This window comes from Lagenorhynchus albirostris, chromosome 6, assembly GCF_949774975.1.
Source record: "Lagenorhynchus albirostris chromosome 6, mLagAlb1.1, whole genome shotgun sequence".
In the NCBI taxonomy this organism is placed as follows: domain Eukaryota; kingdom Metazoa; phylum Chordata; class Mammalia; order Artiodactyla; family Delphinidae; genus Lagenorhynchus; species Lagenorhynchus albirostris.
The window spans coordinates 37,373,202-37,396,969 of record NC_083100.1 but is presented as its reverse complement, the minus strand read 5'-3'; the positions used below and the strand labels follow the sequence as shown (position 1 = coordinate 37,396,969).

At 39.1% G+C, this 23,768-nt stretch overlaps 2 protein-coding genes across 3 annotated transcripts in view; one reads left to right on the top strand and one right to left on the bottom strand.

Moving 5' to 3' along the window:
- Positions 1-23,768, top strand: part of PLCL1 (phospholipase C like 1 (inactive)) — a 393,008-nt gene that overhangs the window by 152,802 nt on the left and 216,438 nt on the right. The gene's annotated exons all lie outside the window — the stretch shown is intronic.
- LOC132521705 (RNA-binding protein 3-like) lies at positions 1,772-2,542 on the bottom strand. The gene has a single exon (XM_060151373.1). It carries the CDS (start codon positions 2,472-2,474, stop codon positions 2,088-2,090), a length of 387 nt encoding a protein of 128 aa, XP_060007356.1. The 5' UTR covers positions 2,475-2,542; the 3' UTR covers positions 1,772-2,087.

Genomic DNA, 23,768 nt, shown 5'->3' with positions numbered 1-23,768 from the left:
ACAGGCTTCTCATCATGGTGGCTTCTCTTGTTGTGGAGCACGGCCTCTAGGTGCACAGACTTCAGTTGTGGCATGCAGGCTCAGTAGTTTTGGCTCGTGGGCTCTAGAGTGCAGGCTCAATAGTTGTGGCACACGGGCTTTGTTGCTCCGCGGCATGTGGGATCTTCCTGGACCAGGGATTGAACCTGTGTCCCCTGCATTGGCCGGTGGATTCTTAACCACTGCATTGTGATGACTCTCTCTGGTTGGGCAATAGATGCTGGCGGTTTGCTGAGACTTCCCTTAGGATTGTACTATAGGGCCTACACATCGCTTCTTCATGTGGCTTGTCCTTCTCACATATAGCAGCTGGGATCTAAGAGTAATTGTTCAAAGAGGTCTTGGTGGACCCTCCTGGGCTTCTTATGGCCTAGCCTCTGAAGTCTCATAAAATCTTAGTCACATTCTATTGGTTAAGAAGTCACTAAGGCTAGTACAGATACAGGGATAGAATGGCAAAGAATTTGTGGTCATCTTTAATCTACCACAGCTTACTGTTAGAGTGGTGTTAAAAACTAGCACCAAACTTAGATGTTCTCTATGTTGCAATCAGAACTGAACCAAAAAGGGAATGACTTTCTCACTATGTAAATCAATGTTATTTAATTCCATCTCCATTCATCTCCTAAACTCATCTTGGTGCTGGCAGTGAGCACCTCCTTACTGTATTCACCCTCTTCTGTGTCTCTTGCCTTTGATATTTCAAGTATTAATTTGGCTGGTATGTTCTCACATTCTCATTCAGAGGGTTACCTTCTGCCTTTTGCTAATGGCAGTATACAAAGAAGAAAGATAGAAAGCCCAGAGAAGCATTGTAATAAACAGAATTAGCTTTTTCAAGGCAAATAGCCAGGTATTATATAAGTCAACTTAGAAGGCATCTTTACAAAAATTCTGGAGATATAGCTACACTGGTTTCCAGATTTAGCAACTTCTCTGGCTCATTAGGAAGGACTATTTGGGAAGAGGGGTTCTTAGTAGACATCTTTCTTCATGGGTCAGACTTCTGATTCAAATGTGTGGGTGAGATTTTAACATTTTTCCCAGGAGTTAAATGGTGTGGTTCCATTCCTAAGATGAAATAATTTGAGCATCAACATATGTGTGCATTATGGAAAATTTTAAGATTATGCAGTTTTGGGGAATAATCCAAACAGATACTTATACTTAGCATTAGTGAATTTATGGCAAGTGCATGTGAAAATTGATAAACAAATAGGGTGTAGTATTTTTTTTCTCTTTTAGGAAAAGCACAAAGAAAGACCTATTTTTTTTGTTTTGAAAAATGCACAAACTATTAAACTTAAATTTGAAAACAAAGGTCATTGTTATTGAAATTTGATGGTATGAAATATTTATTTATTTTTTTCATCCTTTTAACCAACTCGGTGAAAGACATCCTAAACGCTACATGAAACACAACGGAATATTTTTTTCTTCCAGTATTAAAAAAAAAATGACACACAAATATTTTTAAGAAACTTCTATATAATCAAGGCAGAGATCTGGAGTAAAAAACACCTCTAAGTAATCATGTTCTTCATTTCTTATAGTTACAGTCAGAAATTGCTTCCTAATCATAATTAAACATTGTATACCGGTATTTAAAATGTTCCTAGATGCACATTATTCAAAAAAATCAGTCTGGCCAAACATTTTTTGCCAGAACCAACATTCCTGAGAGCCTGAACTAAAAAACTGGTAAAAAAAGGAAAAGATATCCAGACTCCACAAATGGCTCAGAATTTGTCTTTAAATGGGAGAAAAATTTAAAAAACACACATGGAACTTTCTGAAAGGTCTTTAACAAGCTACCTTGGGAGCTCTACTCCAAAAAAGAAGTTGATGTAACTAAAACAGATGTTTCAGTGCAGCTCCAAAAATCTTTATAAATACAGATATTTGGAGGGATGGTCCTGGATCAGAAGAAATTTTATTCCTTGTGTATCTACATTAGGTGTGCATGCCTCATCTCAGTTGTCATAATTATCCCTGTAATTTCCTCCTGAGTAGCGGTCATACCCACCCTGGCTTCTGCCGCCATAGTCTCAGGACCTTCCATGTCCATATCCTCCAGGTCGGCTGTCATACCTGCCATTTCCATAGCCCTGGTCCCCGCCACCTCTAGAGTAGCTGCGACCACGCCCATAGGCCCCAAAGGCACCCCCTCTTGTTCTCCGGGCCGACTTGCCCGCGTGGTCTACACGGATCTGACGACCGTCCAGAGACTCTCCATTCATGGCTCTCATGGCATCTGAGGCATGCTCTGGATTGGTGAAGGTGATGAAGCCAAAACCCCGGGATCGCTGAGTGTCCCGGTCCTTGACAACCACCTCAGAAATAGGTCCGAAGCTGCTGAAGCGGTCTTCCAGAGCCTGCTCATCAGTGTTGAAGTTGAGCCCTCCCACGCAGAGCTTCCCTTCTTCAGAGGACATGGCGGTAAATTCAAGTCCTGGAAATTAAGTAAAAGGCCGAAGAGACAGCTACCGCCAAGAAAGCGAGAGACTGGCTATGAAAGATTTTTGAATTGGTGTATTGCTTTATATTTGCATCTAGTTATTCTGTGCATATATTTCAAATAAAAGTATACAGTTTCAGAACATTCCTTTCATACAAGTGTCCGTGCTTCCTTTAACCTTGCTCAAAACATTGTGTTGTGGATAAACATGCAGGGTGATATAATAGTTCTTCATTTTGGACAAGCAGTTTCTTCTAATTTACATTATCGCTCAATATAAATGGCTTAACTGTCAAGGTTAAATCTCCTTGGCTCTGTACTCAGTGACATTAAGCAAGCAAATGTTGTTTATTTGGTAGTAAGTCCTAACTGTGAAGAGCTATTAGGAGCTTCCAGGCAGTTAGTTATACAAAAATTCTTTCTTGACCCCATTAGATTTTTAAAGAAGCAAGATAGGTACTAGCTAATGCTTGAAATATATCTTAGATAAATATTTGAGATGTTGTGAATGGAATCCATGCTAACATTATTGTCACTGGCACAGTTTTTAGCTCTGAAGTTTTCTGAAATGGATTATTTTTTGAAAGTGCTGTTAAACATGGTTAGGGACCTGTCTGTCTCTGTCTCTCTGTCTCTCTCTCTTTTAAATTACACTGGATCTCACAATTTAAAAAGTTCTTATGAGAACAGTATGATGAAATGTTAATGATGGAAATACATATTTGAACTTTCTTTTTTTGTGGGTATTAAATCACTAATGGGTCACTAAATCACTAATGAGTTTCCCTACTTTTGCTTAATTTCAAGATTAAATTCAGTCAAACATATTTATTAAGAGTTGTTAATAACTTAGATGCTACAATAGTAAATGAAATAATAGGATCTCAATTATGTACACATCTGGGCATAACAATGTAAAAATAAATATACCTAGAAAAATATCTGAAGAAAATATACTAGCATGTCAATAATCACTGTCTTAATATGTTTGCATGATATTTTTCCCTTTGGTAATTTTTTCTTTATACCTTTCTTTCATTTTAACTTTCTAAAATGAGAACGTTTTAGCATAGGCGTATGTCAAATAACTGAATGAAATCCTGTAATTGCTAATGTTTATGCTTCAGCTGGGTTGTTAGTTTTTAAATTATGTTCATAAATAAATGATTAAAGAAAAGGTATCTAGGTCAGCCATTTTCTAGCTTCATTTGTGCCATAGTGACATTTGTTATACACATCTCGCCCCTATTAGTTTTATACATTTATATTAGTAGTCTTATAAACACTCCAGGTGGAAACAGCTCTGCCTTCTAGGTGATGAGGCAGTATGTTCCTCTACCTATGAATGAAGCTGCTTCCCCTCTTTCACTCTTTGTTCAGTGGCCAAGAAGTCTCCCATTCTTCACTTGGAAGTGACTGCAGCTCTTATTAGCAGACCAGTAGAAGTGGCCTGGCCCATTTCTCTGACTCAAAGTGACTCACTGGGATCCTCAGCAAAATTCCTTTCCCTTGTCTTCTCAGCTTTCAGGAGCTTCAGAAGGTTAGGTAGAAGGGATGTGAGTGATTAAAGGATATTTTATAGGAATAATTGAAAGCTGTGTATTTTACATATTTTGACCTAGGTTAGAGGACAGGAATGCTATGCATTCAGATTCTGGACAGATGTGAATTCTCACGAATAACCATGAAAAAGATAAAAACAGTGCTAGGTAACCAGCAAAGTGAGTGATACAGAAGACTTTGTACTTCTGCCTCTTCTATCTTTGTTTCTCATTCTTCGACTTGTATGATCCCTTATCCTTTCTCTATCAGTGTGAAGTTGTAGAATAATGGAAAAAAAGAGAAAACAATATACTTAATACCAATCCATTTATTTAATCAAATTTGTTGCCTAAAATTGTCCTATTGCATTTATTTTCTCCTGTAATGCACACATGTGTCACTGAGTGAGAGAAGAGGAAGCCATTCCCATGGGGTGAATCTTCATGGAAGAGTGTGCAGTAATTTGTGCAAATGACTACTAATCATAAGACTTCTGGATTAAGGAAAAATCCATTACAACTGCTGTGTATAAGTGAACAATCGAAAAGTAATTAATGTGGTTTGAAATGGACTATGTGCCATCTTTTAACCTGATCATACTTTTATAAGAGAAGATAGTGATCTTTTTTTTTTTTTTTTTTAAGTCTGTGTCTTTATTCCTGTTTCACCCCTAGGTTTTTCATGACATTTTTTTTTAAAATTCCATATATATGTGTTAGCATACGGTATTTGTCTCTCTCTTTCTGACTTACTTCACTCTGTATGACAGACTCTAGGTCTATCCACCTCATTACAAATAGCTCAATTTCGTCTCTTTTTATGGCTGAGTAATATTCCATTGTATATATGTGCCACATCTTCTTTATCCATTCATCCGATGATGGACACTTAGGTTGTTTCCATCTCCGGGCTATTATAAATAGAGCTGCAATGAACATTTTGGTACATGACTCTTTTTGAATTATGGTTTTCTCAGGGTATATGCCCAGTAGTGGGATTGCTGGGTCATATGGTAGTTCTATTTGTAGCTTTTTAAGGAACCTCCATACTGTTCTCCACAGTGGCTGTATCAATTTACATTCCCACCAACAGTGTAAGAGGGTTCCCTTTTCTCCACACCCTCTCCAGCATTTATTGTTTCTAGATTTTTTGATGATGGCCATTCTGACTGGTGTGAGATGATATCTCATTGTAGTTTTGATTTGCATTTCTCTCATGATTAGTGATGTTGAGCATTCTTTCATGTGTTTGTTGGCACTCTGTATATCTTCTTTGGAGAAATGTCTATTTAGGTCTTCTGCCCATTTTTGGATTGGGTTGTTTTTTTTTTGTTATTAAGCTGCATGAGCTGCTTATAAATTTTGGAGATCAATCCTTTGTCAGTTGCTTCATTTGCAAATATTTTTTCCCATTCTGAGGGTTGTCTTTTGGTCTTCTTTATGGTTTCCTTTGCTGCGCAAAAGCTTTTAAGTTTCATTAGGTCCCATTTGTTTACTCTTGTTTTTATTTCCATTTCTCTAGGAGGTGGGTCAAAAAGGACCTTGCTGTGATTTATGTCATAGAGTGTTCTGCCTATGTTTTCCTCTAAGAGTTTGATAGTTTCTGGCCTTACATTTAGGTCTTTAATCCATTTTGAGCTTATTTTTGTGTATGGTGTTAGGGAGTGATCTAATTTCATACCTTTACATGTAGCTGTCCAGTTTTCCCAGCACCACTTATTGAATAGGCTGTCCTTTCTCCACTGTACATTTCTGCCTCCTTTGTCAAAGATAAGGTGACCATATGTGCGTGGGTTTATCTCTGGGCTTTCTATCCTGTTCCATTGATCTATCTTTCTGTTTTTGTGCCAGTACCATACTGTCTTGATAACTGTAGCTTTGTAGTATAGTCGGAAGTCAGGGAGCCTGATTCCTCCAGTTCCTTCTTTCGTTCTCAAAATTGCTTTGGCTATTCGGGGTCTTTTGTGTTTCCATACAAATTGCAAAATTTTTTGTTCTAGTTCTGTGAAAAATGCCAGTGGTAGTTTGATAGGGATTGCATTGAATCTATAGATTGCTTTCGGTAGTAGAGTCATTTTCACAATGTTGATTCTTCCAATCCAAGAACATGGTATATCTCTCCATCTATTTGTATCGTCTTTAATTTCTTTCATCAGTGTCTTATAATTTTCTGCATACAGATCTTTTGTCTCCTTAGGTAGGTTTATTCCTAGATATTTTATTCTTTTTGTTGCAATGGTAAATGGGAGTGTTTTCTTGATTTCACTTTCAGATTTTTCATCATTAGTATATAGGAATGCCAGAGATTTCTGTGCATTAATTTTGTATCCTGCTACTTTACCAAATTCATTGATTAGCTCTAGTAGTTTTCTGGTAGCATCTTTAGGGTTCTCTATGTATAGGATCATGTCATCTGCAAACAGTGACAGCTTTACTTCTTCTTTTCCGATTTGGATTCCTTTTATTTCCTTTTCTTCTCTGATTGCTGTGGCTAAAACTTCCAAAACTATGTTGAATAAGAGTGGTGAGAGTGGGCAACCTTGTCTTGTTCCTGATCTTAGTGGAAATGCTTTCAGTTTTTCACCATTGAAGGATAGTGATCTTTTAGCATATAATTCTTACCATATATCTCAACCTCCCATTTTAAGAGGTGCTTTTGAAAATATCAGTTAAGGAGAATCTCCAATTACTACATTGCTTCAAGAAAACATACTATTTTGGTCGTTAGAAACACGACTCCATCAGATCTGCTCTTCACAAAATAGAATACATGCAAATGATGTGACTGGACTCAACCTCAGATGTTTTGCAGTTGAATTATTTGGTGCAGTATCTTGAGAGAAAGATGTTTGGGTTATTTCATATTTGATGACTTTGAATATGTGAAAATTAAGGGGTTAAAAATAAAATGCAATAACTGGATATTTATTTTTCTTCTTAATAGTTTATTGCATAAAGAGACCTCATTTTTCTACTGTGCCTTATTCTTTGATACTATTCATTTCCTTGTAAGTTTAGGAAAAGTGATGTATGTTCTTAGATCTCCAGTTTATTGATTTGTATCAAACCTCTGCTTTTATCAGTGGTCAGGCCTGCTGAGCTACAAAGTATGAACAGTGAAAGGGACTTTGTAATCCAGTAGGTCATCTGCCTCCAGAATTTTCAGAGAACCATTTTGCAACTGCTAGGACAAATCTGGAGGGGGCATGTGTGCAGTTTTATTAATTGCATTTGTAATTCACAGAAGTTCTTACATAAGGAGAAAGATGGACAAAGTGTTTTTTTTTAAAGTTTTTCTTTCTGTCTGGAAAGGGTGTATTTGGTTTATTGTATCTTCTATTATCTCCTTTTCTATAAAAATGTTTTAGTGAATGATGTAGAAGTTATTCTTTATGATACTCATGCTTCATTCTGTATCAAATCTCTGAGTGATCAGGGCTTGTGCACAGCAGAGTTGTGAGGGACAGGTTGGCTGGAGGATGGCAGGGAAGGTAAGTGAGGGGTTTGGGCCAAGTCACATTCTATGTTCACTGTCTTAAACTTCTCGCGGGTAAATTCCAGCTGGAGTGAAAATAAGGGCCACCTTGACAGGGAAAGGAAAGTGGGAGGTGTCTCAGAAGGGAAGACATAACCTACGCAGTGTCTGTTGCTGGCAGCCAAGCCCGGGATCGCTTTGTCCCTATAAAAGTGTTTAAATCAGGCTGATGGAAGTCATTTTCATTATACACTTTCCTGTTGCCTCACCCACCTCAGAGCAGTGGTCTGGAATTGGTGCTGTAATTTATACTACTCTGAGGATATTTCATTTTTTTTTTAAAAGAGGATAAAGTCATTGAACTGGACTAGAATCACATGCAACTCAGCTATTGCTGTAACGGCAAATTATATGGCTGATCTTTAAGTTACTAATTTCTTCATCCAAATTCTGCCCATTCTTTTCTCTTCCATGCAGAAGTTACCAGTACCTTTACACAAGTGGACTTGATGGGGTTTCTGCCTTCCTATCTAGAGACGGCTTTTCTGAGAATGATTTCAGGGACATTAGGATGGACCCTGTGCCCTTCTTCAAACAATCTACCAACCCACGGACCAATCAATCCTTTTACCATGGGACAGAGCCCTTATTCCCAGGTTTAAATTCAGTGTAAAGTATAGAGGACTATGATAAAACTCTTTCTTGAATGTTTTTATTACTACAAGATCAGTTGAACATGAAAGGCGAAATGGAGAGGCTAAAGGTGTTTTGGGAGGTTACTAAACTGGAGGGCTGTGGTCATTCTACACACTATATATGTGTATTCCCGGTTTTGTTTAGGTTGGACCATCAAATATTCTTCATGGATCAGCATCGGGCTATTTTAGAAGAAATTCTCTTGAGTGGTGAATGAGTAAGACATGGTGTCACTAAAAGACCCAAAGAATGATCAGTTTCTCTGTTTTAGGCTTTGGTGGTCCTTCCCACAGTTTTTCTGTTTGGCCATTGCTACTAATATTGCAGAGCCCTCTGCTACTTGGTTATCCATTCCACAGTCACCGTCTGACATGAGATGGGGCTAGTTTCTGTGCTGATCCTGTGGAAGGAGGTTGTGTTGGGAACTTGGGTTTTTTCTTCAGCTTGTGATGGCTGAGGAATTGCCATCCTAAAACACCTCTTTACTGCACTGGAAACAGTTATTTCCCATTTCCACAGACTTGTGCTTTCTTGAGAACTCAAGATCGTGTGTGTGTGTGTGTGTGTGTGTGTGTGTGTGTGTGTGTGTGTGTGTGTGTGTATAGAAAGATGATTTCAATTTCGTTTAATTCAAGAGCCATTCCTTAGTCATCTACTATTAGTAAGACACTCTGCAGGTGTTGGAGGGGTTCAAGGTGAGGCAAGGACTGTGGCCTCGAGTTAACATTAAAGTCAGTGGGGACTTGGGGTTCAGAATGGAGAAGAAATAGAAGACAGCATTTTAAGCATTACACTGTAAGTGCTGAAAGGAAAGGGAGATCACATCTAATAGGGAAGACATCCAGATTTGGTCAGGTCTGCTGGTTTGGGCCTTGTTTTCTCCTCTTTTGGTGAGGCTTAGGGTCAATCTATAAAAAGTAAGAAACTAATAAAGGAAATATTTTAAAGTACCTGCTCCTAGAAACAAAGCATGTGTGAGAGGAGCAGTTACTGGCTCTCTGCTTTTCTAAAGGCTTGCCCTTGATGTAAGGCTATGGAAAGAGAACTTGTAAAAATTTCAATGAGTGGGGTGGGCACCATTTCTTAGCCGATTCTTACTTATTCAGGAGCTCATTATCTAGTTGGAGAATTATCTAAGTTGCCCTCTTTTTCTCCTCCTTTTCTTTCTGCCTCTTGTCTGATATTTATGTCATTTCTATATATGAATTCCTTCATAGCAGGTAGAAAGGAAATGAAAAAGATTAATCGCAAATCTAGAAAGACTGGTTGAGGAAAAGGCTGTGATATTTGGACACAATGAGAGTAGTAGTTGGTAAATTGGCTATTTATTCTGGTTCATCATCATCATTATGGATAATGACTGTGGAAGTCAATGGCACTGGGCCTGTTGAGTGACTTAAGATCAAGGTGTATCTTGGACAAGAGTGGGAGGAAAGTTCTTTATTTTATATATTGTCCTGAACTATGGCCTACATTATATAATGATTTTTTGAAGTCCTTATGCTTTTCTTCTTCTTTTTTTTTTTTTGATACAGTATTTAAATTTCTGAGCCTAAAATAGACTTCCTGGAAAAGGAAGCTAGGTTAGAAATGGTTATAGCTGCAGAGATACACGCTGTGAGATGCTTCCAGAAATCTGTAAGGCAGATAGATATAAGCGCATTTTGGCTTGATACACTTAACTCTAATGCACCTCATCCAATTAGAATTTATGGCAACTGTCATTCAATATTAGCAGCTATAGTTAAAAAATGAGTACTTTAAAATGAATGTGTTTATGGTCCCTTCTCTTATCTCAGGAAACATGTTGGTTTGCCAGCAAGTGTTTTTTTCTTTTGTTAGGATCCTTTCTAGGTTGTAAATGGATAGGAAGGGATTTCTTTCTTCAGCTCCTTTAAAAGTAGTATGAGCAAGGGATAATATGATAAAGTGCCTAATGTATCCCCAAACCGACTTTCACTGAGTTCATGGAAGTTTATAAATGTGCTGTAGTGAGGGAGTGTTCATTAGAGACGAGAAGGAGATTACTGTTCATACCTTTGACTTTGTGAAGGCGGCATATCCACATTCACAATGCCTTCCCCATAACGATAGCAATCAAGTCAGGATGTTTCTCTCTCTTTTTTCTCTCATATTGAAAAGCATTATTAGAATGTTTAATACTATTTGGATGAGTATATTCAGGTAAGAGAGGCATAAGTTTGAATTCTGACCTCTGGATAAAATTTTCTAAGGTCCATTTCTCTCTTTGTCTCACCTCTCTCAGCAGCTACTTCTATCAATTACATGTGGTCCCAAGTACCCATGATGTTCTCTGCCATACTGGCTTCTCAATATTGTAGAGATTGTTTGGACAAAGACATTTTAGAAATAAATGTTAGATATAGAATTTTGAAAACAAACACAAACTACACACAGTTACAATGAAAGGTTAAATAGAAATCAATCAGATGTTTGATATAAGGATTAAAGAACTTGAATTCATTAATCCCAAAGAGAAAGGCTGAGGGGAAGGTCAAAAGAATTATGAATTTTCCATGTAGAGGAATGACTGACTTAGGACTCCATCCTGTTCTCTAACCATTTAAGATGGTATCTGGCACCTGGGCTTACTCTACGCTTTGTAGTTGGGATGGGTCAGGCAATGATCCCCACGGCTGGTGATGAATAGAGAAGTTACTCCCAAATTACCTTTGGAACAGACTTGTTTAAATTTCAGATTTTCACCTTCGACTCTGATATGACAGCTCCAAGTCTGTGTCTCAGAGACATCTCAAGTTTTACATGGTTAAATTTCTTGATCTTCCCCTAGAAATATGCTTCTCTTCTAGTCTTCATGAGTAAATAAATGCCTGTGTCTTCTTAGGACCTTGGGATCCATCTTTGACACATCTCTCTACATTCAGTGCATCATCAATCTGTGTTGATTGTACTTCCAAGTGTACCTTTGCTGCACCAACTTCCCAAGTCCACCTTCACTGCCACTGTGTTAGTCCAAGCCACAAACTTCTACACCTGGATGTCCGCAGTTTTACCTTCTAATTGATCTCATAACCTCCACATTTTCCTTTCTTCAAGCTCTTTTCCATACAATGGTTAGACTATGGAACAAGCTATGCTGCTGTAATCTAGTATCCCTGAAATAATGTGTTTCAGACAAGAAAGACATTTAATTCTCTCTCAAGTAATATCTAAGCTAGGCAAGTGTCTTCAGCTGCTTGGGCTATTCTAATATCCTCAAAACATGATTTCTATTTTGGGCCCTAAACTCCACTTGTTACTCTCTTCCACCAGTGAGTAGAGGGTTAAGGGCCTGGTGAACACATACCCAGTCCTTAAAGAGGACTGCCTAGAAGCTTGGAGAGTTTATATAACTTCCTGAAGGTTACACAGCTATTTGGTAGTAGAGCTGATTGGATCTGAGGTTTGTGTGACTCAAAAGCCCACGAGACCACTTGTAGGGGGAAAGAAAGAAAACATATAGCTGTTGCACCCCAAATTAACATTGAACCTATTAAAATCCATATTTTGCAATAATTATGTAAAATTTTCAATTATGTAGAGATAAAAATGGCATTATTAAGAGTGAAAAGATAGAGAAATAGAAATAAGAACGTTTGAAAACTATATTTGTGAATGATATGAAACAAATATATCACTATCATAAGAAAAAATAATACCTTCCACTGATGGGGGTGGGAATGGAGGCGAGACAGCACTAATGGCACCCTTTTTTTGTGGGAATTCTTCATTAGGTGGAGCAAAATACTCAATAAAATGAAAAACAATTTTCTATCCAACTTCTCGGTTATATCCATTTAAGCTTTCTTTTTTATTATTCAAACAGAAAGTCACAAAAATTATAATCATCCTCATCAGTTCACTCAGTCCCATGTAATTAACTTTTTTTTCCATCTTGATCTTTTGTTAGCATTTTTATGAATTCATCAGTTTTCCATTAGAGCTCTGAAAATGCTTATTCATTCAGTTCAGCAGTATAGTCAGTTACCAGAAACCTGTACTTGTCAGTCTTTTCCATGAATTCCTTGAAGATGAAACCCTTTTACAGGAACATTTTTGCAAAAGCATCAGAGTACACCTAGAACTGTCTGTAAATGACAAAAGACTTAAAAATGACCACGGTTAAAGTTTTTTTTTTTTTTTTTTTTTTTTTTTTTTTTTTTTTTTGCGGTACGCGGGCCTCTCTCTGCTGTGGCCTCTCCCGCTGCGGAGCACAAGCTCCGGACGCGCAGGCCCAGAGGCCATGGCTCACGGGCCCAGCCTCTCTGCGGCATGTGGGATCCTCCCGGACCGGGGCACAAACCCATGTCCCCTGCATCGGCAGGCGGACTCTCAACCACTGCGCCACCAGGGAAGCCCATGGTTAAAGATTTGATGAAAGTTCATAATAATGCAATTGACAAGGAAATTTAGTTATTTCTGAGATAATACATTTTAAAGTAATAACTAGAATTATGACTTATAACATTATACCAGAACATATAAGATTTTTAGAAATTTCATGTAATGTCTGAAATATTTATATTAACATATTTCCATACAAATAACCCAAAGAAGGTTTAGTATTAGTTGTTTTTTTGGTTTGTTTGTTTTTTTATACTGCAGGTTCTTATTAGTCATCAATTTTATACACATCAGTGTATACATGTCAATCCCAATCGCCCAATTCAGCACACCACCATCCCCACCCCACCCCGGTTTTCCCCCCTTGGTGTCCATACATTTGTTCTCTACATCTGTGTCTCAACTTCTGCCCTGCAAACTGGTTCATCTGTACCATTTTTCTAGGTTCCACATACATGTGTTAATATACGATATTTGTTTTTCTCTTTCTGACTTACTTCACTCTGTATGACAGTCTCTAGATTCATCCTCGTCTCAACAAATGACTCAATTTCATTCCTTTTTATGGCTGAGTAATATTCATTTAATAGCTTCAGTAGGGAGATGTTACACAGTGTAACTAGCTGCTCTCAAGTTAACATAAAGTAGAAAACAGGTGAAATCAGACTTCAGGATACCTAAAGCAGTGGCTCTTAATCCTGGACACACGTTGAAATCACCTGAGGTGCATTTAAAGCTTCCTGATCCCAGCTGAAGCCATGTCCATGAAATCAGAATTCTGGGAATAAGACCTGCACTCGTTTGCTAGGGCTGCCATAACAGAGTACCACAGTCTGGGTGACTCGTGATCATTTATTTATTTACTATGATTTATTTTCTCACCACTCTGAAGGCTGGAAGTCCGAGATCAAGGCGTCTGCAGCATTGGTTTCTTCTGAGGCCTCTCTTCTTGGCTTGTGGATGGTGGTTCTTTGCTCCCTGTTGTTCCACATGGTCTTTCCTCTGTACCTGTTTGTGTCCTAATCTCCCCTTCTTGTAAGCACTCCTATTCTTATAAGGATTGGGGCCCATCCTAATAACTTCACTTGACCTCTTTCGAGAACCCATTGCCAAGTACAGTCACATTCTGAGGTACTAGACGTAGGACTTAAACATATGAATATGGTGGGGGTTTGGGGGGCAACTTAGCCACAACAGGACCAAAGGATCGATGTTTTTAACCTCCACCCTCAAGAGGTACAACATGCACCCGAATGTGAGTCAGTGCCCTGCTTAGGATTCTCAAACCTGGCTGCATTAGAATCACCAGGCAAGCTTAAGAAAAAGGAGAAAACACCAATGCTTAGGCATCACCCTCAGAAGTTTGATTTCATCTATGTAGAAGGCAGTATTGTTAGTTTCCAAAGGCTCCCAGATGATTTAAATGTGTACCCAGGTTTGATCATTGCTGTCCTAAGATATGTTTAACTGTATAAACGAAAGCATATTTCTTACCTTTCTCTCAGTTTTTTCTTTGAAAATTTGTTAAGAAATACAGCTTCTTTCTATGAAAGATGTATATGTAACAAAGAACAATTCAGGTCTAAAAAAAGAGCTATATACTTCTAAGGTGGTATAGTTTCAAACTATGGGTTTTGATATTATTTTGCATGTGACTTACAGTCTTTTTTTTCTCTGCTTAATGGAAGTAAATCAAAGGAACTAGGGCATATCACTCAGAAAGTAAATGAAGTGAAGCAACTGACATTAAAATGATTAACTAAAATGTCATAACTTTTAGTGAAATTTCTTGATGAAAGAAATGATGTTTTTCAGCTCTCAGAAGGAAGCTAGAAAAAAAAAAAGGAGGCTAGATTTTCCTTTCCAGATGATATAAATATATGATAGAAACTCATTGATTTAATCAGGCCAATTTCTGTGTTTTGAAGTAAAGCAACTTATCTGGCATTTTTCATTAAGGCTGTATGACAGCTGGCTGCTTCCTAGAATGCAGTACTGTGACAGAGATTATTTTATAAAGCCGTGGATCAGCTGCCCTTGTAATTTGCTTAAATTAATTATATGTATTTCTTCACTCTCTGGGCTTAAAAAAGGCTGCACTTGGTTGAGGAAACAGTACTATTGTTTCAATTACAAAAGACCATTTCTACTGTGCTATGTTACACACGGACACACTGTCTTTCCCATTGTGCCTTAATACTATTTTTGGTTTCATTTTTTTCAGAAAGTTATTTTTAAATAGTATGATTTCATTTTGACTGAATTATGTAGCTTTAATCAGGCAATTTGGAAGGGGTATTCAACATCAGAAAAAGCATCATTTAAACTATAAAAGTATACAGTTCCAGGAGAGTAGTTAATTTTTATTTGTCCTTTCTCTCTGTTGATTTCTGACACAGAGGTCTGATGATGTGAGCTTTTATCTTAAAACAAAACTATGATTACATCTCTGCAGTAAGTAATCACTTTCTAAAGTTGTGTGGTACCCATGTCTTGCTGAAAGCTCTACAGGCATTCAAAAGGCTGAGATTAAACTGGACTTAAATATACCAGTAAATTTAGATATTTTATTTTAAAACACTTAAGAATTCAGCCCTAAGAAGTTCACTAGCAAAGTACCCAAAGGCAAAACCAAATCATATGTTTTCCTTTTATTCAAACTAATGACTGACCTGGGACACAAGTGCCCACATGGACTGAGGTAATGATTTTCTTAGTGACAGGAGCTGCTTTTGGTTAAAAACGGATTGAATGGAAAAGAATGAGAAATGAGGTTTTTTGTTTTGATTTTAGTCATTTTTTTTACCACGGAACCAGAGGTGAGGTTTGGTCACAACTCAATGCCGCTGTAATTCCCAGTTACTGTGTGGATCATAAGCCCTCATAATTCTACTTTCTCTGTTTCTTCCATTGTTGTGAGAAAATAACAAAACCTCGTAGATATGCCTCATGGCAAAGTTTTACATTTTGCACCTACGAGTGCCTTTAATACTGTTTGGAATCCTTTTATTCGTACCTCGGGGATCCCTATCCAGTGGCTTCCAGATTTAGCTACTCATAGAGATCTCCTGGGGACCCTGTTAAAAATTGATCCCCCAGTTTCATCCTGGACCTGTTGAATGCTCCTGAGGATGGGGCTGGGGAGTCTTTCTGTTTGACTGCCTCCCTGGGTGATTCTTGGTGAGATCAGCCTTTCTCTGGTCCAGGGAATGGTCTTTGGGGACTCCTGGTGGTTCACTCTAAGAGAATGACTGTTCTTAATTCCTTCCACTCCTGTAAATACGCATTCCTCATTTCCCCCTAAGGAGATGACTGGGCCTTTCCTTCACTTGAAAACTAAGGCCAGCCAGGAAATAACCCTCATATTCCCTCTGTTTACCTCAGAAACATGTTTCTAGATATCATCTTTCTTTGAATTTCATAGGGAAGGGCTTCCTGGTTGAAAGTAAACTCCTCCATTTTTGCTTCTCAATTCATCCATTTCCATCTTTAGTTTCCCTTCACACCACCATCTAACCTTTAACCTTTTTAAAAAAATTTAATTGCATCGTTTCCCTTTGCCTTTGAACAATCCAGATTTCCCCTGTCTGGAAAATTCTTTCTCCCATGACCCTTGCTACCACTGAAGTAGTTGAATTTCTCAGTCTTTTCCCCGTCAAACTTCCAAAAAGAATGATTTATTTCTTCCTTACCACTAAGTTTTTCAGTTCTTGTTCTTACTACTCTAAACCACCCGCCTCAGTAATTTCCTCTAATTATGAAATCAGTTTTCTTTTCTAGCAGTTAGATCAGTGTTTCAAAGCAGAAAATAAAACTGTGAAGACAACTATGAAAAGAAAAGGTTTTTCTTCTTCATCTTCTTTAGAAAATGAAATTAGAAATACACAAAGGATGAATGAATTATCTATTGTGAACATCTGATGAGTAAGTATGGTGGCCCCAGTAAAGGTTCTGGCATCCCCCAAAAGATAAGGTCAGAAGATAAATCTGTCCTGGTTTATCCTTGGCATGGGTTCATCGCAGGTTCTCTTGTTTAATGGCCCATAACTAAGACTTTGATAATCGTACTTGGTGATGAATACTCACATATTTTATTGCAAGATGTTTTAACCAGATCTTTCTTGATTTGGAAAAAATTTTTCTGTTGCTACAATGTGGGAATCCCTTTATTATTAGAATATCAGAATAATTTCCACATTCTCTGGGGTTGCCTATAACTTACAAACTATTTTATTTTTCTCTGTATCTAAACTAAGTAAATCAAAACAATTATGATGAAAGTATTTCATGAAAATGATTAAGTCAAATACTTCTGTAAAGCAGACTTAAAACCCCCCAATATTCTTTTCTTCTCCTACTGCCTTGTTCCACTTACTAGACGAACCACTTCAATGTTTTTACCTATTTGTTCTAGTATTTACTTCCTTACTTGAAAAGAATATGCTTCTTGATTAATCAGTTTAATTCCTATTAGGGTATATTAGGATCTTCACTCACTTATACCTCCTCTTCCTTTAAGTTCAAAATCCCATCATGAACAGATAATTTCTAAGCATGGCCTGATCTGAAATGAGTATACTGCAAAGCTGCACTGAATAATTTGGTCTATGTAGCAAAGTCAAAAATTTTACTTCTTCCCTATATAATTTATTATGTTTAAATGTTTGGTTAATCTTTTCCCAATATCTTATTATGTCTATGTGAGTGCTTTCCACAGCTGAGTAATCCACAGTGTGACTGCATTTCTTATTTTTGTTGTCATTTTTACCTGGAATAAATAATTGCCTCATTTTTTTCCCTTTGTTTTTCTTTGAATGCTATTTCTTCCAACATCCTATAACAGTTCTGTAAAATATCTCTCACTACAGTGTTCCACGTGCTCAAGCAGTCAGATAATTTACTACTTCCTTTTTTTTTTTTTTTTTTTTTTTTGCGGTACGTGGGCCTCTCACTGTTGTGGCCTCTCCTGTTGCGGAGCACAGGCTCCGGACGCACAGGCTCAGCGGCCATAGCTCATGGGCCCAGCCGCTCCGTGGCATGTGGAATCCTCCTGGACCGGGGCACGAACCCATGTCCCCTGCATCGGCAGGCGGACTCTCAACCACTGTGCCACCAGGGAAGCCCCTACCAGTTCCTTTTCTATTCCTGCTTCTTGGAGCCTCTGTCTGCTGCTCCAGTATGCACTGTCTTCACTAGGCCTGAGGCACAGCTGTTACTCTGGCAGTGCCATTGCCTCTCTCCTGTATTTCCTAAATCCACATCCTCTTCTTTCTTGGTTTTTTCCTTTGTTTTGGTGGGACATATCCTATAGTGGCTTCTTGAGAAAGGTGCTTGGGAAAAGAATTTTTACTCTTTGCATGTCTTAATGGACTAATTCACTGTAGGATGATCAGACATGTTAGATTTTTCATTGAGACCCACCACCCCTCCCCCCTCCCCGAAAGTATCACTATTTATAAATCTTTTCTCTTGGGCAGTTTAGTTTCTCCAGAGAATGCTCAGTGTCCTGCCAGGGGAATGCAGTCTGAAGGTAGATGTTCTCGAGTTGAACAAAATACAAATTTTCATATATTATTCCTGTTTTCAGCACCGTACCTCTCACTTGACCTCTTTTGTGACTGCTGTGCCCAAATCTGAAACCCCCATGGTTCACTTTCTCTGGAGAGTAAACCTCAGATTTCTAGTGGGTGGTAAAGATTAAGACTTGGGAGCTATGGTGTGCTGATAAATGTTTAACAACTAGCTCTCTGAAAAAATCAGAACAAACCAAAATTCTGATTTGTAGAATTTGCCAGTTCCTGTAGTGTAAATATTCCCACTATGGTTGATTTCAAGCTACCAGTGTGAGGTCATTGCAGAGTTGGCTCTTGCAAGCCAGTAAAAACCAGCTGCAGCCCAATGATCGAGAGCCTAAATATGCCTTCATTTTTAGCAACTGCCCTTATTTTCATCTTCACAGTACCCAGTGTCTCCACTTCCTAAGCATGTACAGAGGCAAATTGGTTTGCTGCTTGTAGTCATTGGCTTGACTTTTCTCCACTCTGCTAAAATGTTTCCTGCATCTGCTTTCCATCTTCAAATGTTAGATTATAGTTACGTCATTTCATTGAAGTTGGAGTTTGTGTTTCCTGTCAACTTTGTGGCTTTAGAATTTTGAGAGAAGAAGGGAGTGAAACTGCCTTTACTTTGCCATCATCAAACTGAAAATTCTATTCATTTTTCTAAATAAAAGCTAGAGTTATGGGACTTCCCTGGTGGCGCAGTTGTTAAGAATCCGCCTGCCAATGCAGGGGACACGGGTTTGAGCCCTGGTCTGGGAAGATCCCACATGCTGCGGAGCAACTAAGCCCGTGTGCCACAACTACTGAAGCCCCCGCGCCTAAAGCTTGTGCTCCGCAACAAGAGAAGCCACCTCAAGGAGAAGCCTGCGTACCGCAATGAAGGATAGCCCCTGCTCGCTGCAACTAGAGAAAGCCCGTGTGCAGCAACAAAGACCCAACTCAGCCAAAATAAATAAATAAAAACTTAAAAAACTAAAAAAGAACTAGATTATAAAATGACACCTGTTGAATATCATATATCATATGTGGAATCTAAAAAGATGATACACATGAACTTATTTACAAAACAGAAATAGACTCACAGACATAGAAAATGAACTTATGGTTACCATAGGGGAAGGGAGGGGGAGGGATAAATTAGGAGTTTGAGATTAACAGATACTACACTACTATATGTAAAATAGATAAACAAGAAGGACCTACTGTATAGCACAGGGAACTATATTCAATATCTTGTGATAACCTATAATGGAAAAGAATCTGAAAAAGAAAAAAAATATATTAAAATGACACCTGTCATTGTTAATAGTATTAATATTTTAAATAATCTTATCTACATCTTTAAAAGTCTAACTTATAGTATAAGATGCTGAGAAATAATTTTTGACTTTGCTACACCAAATTATTCAGTTCAGCTGTGTCATATTAATATTTCAGATCTGGTCATTTTTGGAAATTATAGCAGTTCATGGTGGGATTTTGAACTGAAAAGATGTGAAGGAATGTGGGTTAGTTGAGAAAGATGTCAAAATTTGAGTTACCTTATGTTGGACCCTCATAGGTGCTTTATCAGATATTGCAGTCAAAGGCATTATTGAGTTCTGAGGTAGGTTTTGTTTTGGTGGGGGTGGGAGGAAGTTGGGTGAGGGTGGGTATAGGGACATGTTTATTCAATTTTCAAATTAGAAATACAGAATTAGAATACAAACGTCCTAATAAAATGTGCACACCTTTTAGATGTTAATAGCACAAACACCCTGTTGCTCTTTCTATTTTGTGGTCAACAATGATCTTTGAGACAAGATAGCATAGTTGTTAAGCCACAGGATCCTCTTTGCTTCTGTCCCAGAATGCGACTCTGCCAGTTGCTAGTCATCGGTCCTTGAGCAAGTTTCTTTATCTCCTGGTGCCTCTGTCTTCTCATCTATAAAATTAAGATAGAATAGAAACTCCTCATAGGCTTGCTTTGAGGATTAAATGAGTTAATCTGTTAGCACTTCTAGTGTGTGAAGCATAAGTGCTCAATAAACAGTAGTTATTATTATTGTTACTCTTGTTGTCATAGTGATCACCAAATTGGTATTGGTTCATACCTGTCTACTTTTCTTATTAAGATGTACATTAACATACATTAATGTCACATATGAACACACTTTTTTGGGGCTGTGTTGTTGTGTGTGTTCCATAGCTATTTTGTACCTTCATCACCCTTCTGATAATTCAATTTAACAGACAGAAATTGAGTGTCAACCATGTATATAATTTTTCTATGCTAAATGCCGAGTTACAGAGTTTCCCAAATGGATTTGTTATTTGGAAAAAAATAATACTAGAAACTTTCCTCAACCTTCACACCAAAATGAACTCCAGATGGATCAAAGATTTAAACCAAAAAAAGAAAGAAAGAAAGAAAGAGCCATAGAAGTACTGGTAGGAGATATGGGTGAATATTTTAATGTATTTGGAGTAGAGGAAGCTTTCCTATTTATTGACATAAAAATAAGAAACCTTAAAGTAAAAGATTGGCACATTTGACAAAATAAAATTTTAAGTTTTGACTTGGGGGAGGAATCAAAACAAAGTCAAGAGTGAAACACAAACTGGGAAAAATATTGACAGCACATATGAAAGATGAATAAACTTAATTGTCAGTCAATTGGAAAATGGCAAACAGCCTAAAAGAAAACTATAGGAACAGGCTATTCACAGAAAAAAAAAAAAGTTACAAATGGTATGTATAGAATTGCAAAGGTCCTTACTATAATTTAAAGAAACTTAAATGAAATAAAAGATATTTTTCATTTATTGGGAAAAGTGGTATGGGTGGAGGGTGGGAAGAGACCCATGTGAACACATAACCACTGTTTTCAGAGTCAAGGGAGAATAGCCTTTGGGGGTAGGATTATCTTGGCCTCTGACCTGAGTACCAAGCTGCCTCTCTATCTCTGCTTTCAAGATACCCTCTTGAATGCCCTTCCTCTGTATTTTGTTTCCTTGGAAAAATGCCTTGGCAGGTATTTGAAATGTAATGAGGACTTCGAGCTCTGCATTAATCACAGGTAGCAGTTACCTCACATTCATGTGAACTAAGCATGTTCAACATTAAAAAAGGCTCCCTTCTGAAAGAACCAGAGTTGGCTGGTGCATGGCCATTCTGTTGGATTTTGATGTTGTTTTCTGAGAACTTCTCCTGTAGATTCCCGTGCACATTTTCTTTCCTCTCTAGTGGAAAATAAAACAAGACAGAATAAACCCTTAGGGCTTCTGGGGGAGAAAGAGACTACATTGGTTTGTTTGTAGGTTCATTTATTCAATAAATATTTATTGAATACTTATTGTGTGTCAGATACTATTGTAATCATAGAACATATAGGAGTGAACACAAGTTTCCATGGAGCTTGTATTTTGGGGGTAGGGACAGTCAATTAAAAAATTAAACAAGAATTTCAGATGACTCATAGGAAGAAGATAAAATCAGGTAATAAAGAGTAGAGGGAAAATTGATTTGAGGAGGAGCTTCAAGATGGCGGAAGAGTAAGACGCGGAGATCGCCTTCCTCCCCACAGATACATCAAAAATATATCTACACGTGGAACAGCTCCTACAGAACACCTACTGAACACTGGCAGAAGACCTCAGACCTCCCCAAAGGCAAGAAACCCCCACATATCTGGGTAGGGAAAAGAAAAAACAGAGACAAAAGTATAGGGACCGGATCTGCACCAGTGGGAGGGAGCTGTGAAGGAGGAAAGGCTTCCACACACTAGAGGCCCCTTCGCGGGCGGAGACTGCGGGTGGCGCAGGGGGGAAGCTTAGGGGCCGCGGAGGAGAGCACAGCAACAGAGGTGCGGAGGGCAAATCAGAGAGATTCCCGCACAGAGGATCAGGGCCGACCGGCACTCACCAGCCCGAGAGGCTTGTCTGCTCACACCCGCTGGGGCGGGTGGGGCTGGGAGCTGAGGCTCGGGCTTCGGTTGGATGCAGGGAGAGGAATGGGGTTGGCGGCGTGAACACAGCCTTCAGGGGGTTAGTGCATCACGGCTAGCCGGGAGGGAGTCCGGGAAAAAGTCTGGACCTGCCGAAGAGGCAAGAGACTTTTTCTTGCCTCTTTGTTTCCTGGTGCGCGAGGAGAGGGGATTCAGAGCGCCGATTAAAGGAGCTCCAGAGACGGGCGCGAGCCGCGGCTAACAGCGCGGACCCCAGAGACGGGCATGAGATGCCAAGGCTGCTGCTGCTGCCACCAAGAAGCCTGTGTGCGAGCACAGGTCACTATCCACACCTCCCCTCCCGGGAGCCTGTGCAGCCCGCCACTGCCAGGGCCCCGTGATCCAGGGACAACTTCCCCGGGAGAACGCACGGAGCGCCTCAGGCTGGTGCAACGTCACGCCGACCTCTGCCGCTGCAGGCTCGCCCCTCACTCCGTACCCCTCCCTCCCCCCGGCCTGAGTGAGCCAAAGTCCCTGAAGCAACTGCTCCTTTAACCCCGTCCTGTCTGAGCGAAGAACAGACGCCCTCAGGCGACCTACACACAGAGGCGGGTCCAAATCCAAAGCTGAACCCCGGGAGCTGTGCGAACAAAAGAGAAATGGAAATTTCTCCCAGCAGCCTCAGGAGCAGCAGATTAAATCTCCACAATCACCGTGATGTACCCTGCATCTGTGGAATACCTGAAGAGACAGCGAATCATCCCAAATTGAGGAAGTGGACTTTGGGAGCAACAATATATATATATATTTTTCCCTTTTTCTCTTTTTGTGAGTGCGTATGTGTATGCTTCTGTGTGTGATTTTGTCTGTATAGCTTTGCTTTACCATTTGTCCTACGGTTCTGTCTGTCTGGTTTTTTCTTTCTTTTTTTTAGTATAGTTTTTAGTGCTTGTTATCATTGGTGGATTAGTTTTTTGGTATGGTTGCTCTCTTCTTTCTTTCTTCTTTATTACTTTTTAATTTTTTAATAATTATTTTTTATTTTAATAACTTTATTTTATTTTCTCTTTTTCTTTCTTTCTTTCTTTTTTCTCCCTTTTATTCTGAGCCGTGTGGATGACAGGCGCTTGGTGCTCCAGCCAGGCATCAGGGCTGTGCCTCTGAGGTGGGAGAGGCAAGTTCAGGACATTGGTCCACCAGAGACCTCCCAGCTCCATGTAATATCAAATGGCAAAAATCTCCCAGAGATCTCCATCTCAACACCAAAGCCCGGCTCAACTCAACGACCAGCAAGCTACAGTGCTGGACACCCTATGCCAAACAACTAGCAAGACAGGAACACAACCCCACCCATTAGCAGAGAGGCTGCCTAAAATCATAATAAGGTCACAGACACCCCAAAACACACCACCAGATGTGGACCTGCCCACCAGAAAGACGAGATCCAGCCTCATCCGGGACTGGATGAACACAGGCACTAGTCCCCTCAACGAGGAAGCCAACACAACCCACAGACGAACCTTAGCCACTGGGGGCAGACACAAAAAACAACGGGAACTATGAACCTGCAGCCTGCAGGAGACCCCAAACACAGTAAGTTAAGCAAAATGAGAAGACAAAGAAACACACAGCAGATGAAGGAGAAAGGTAATAACCCACCAGACCTAACAAATGAAGAGGAAATAGGCAGTCTACTTGAAAAAGAAT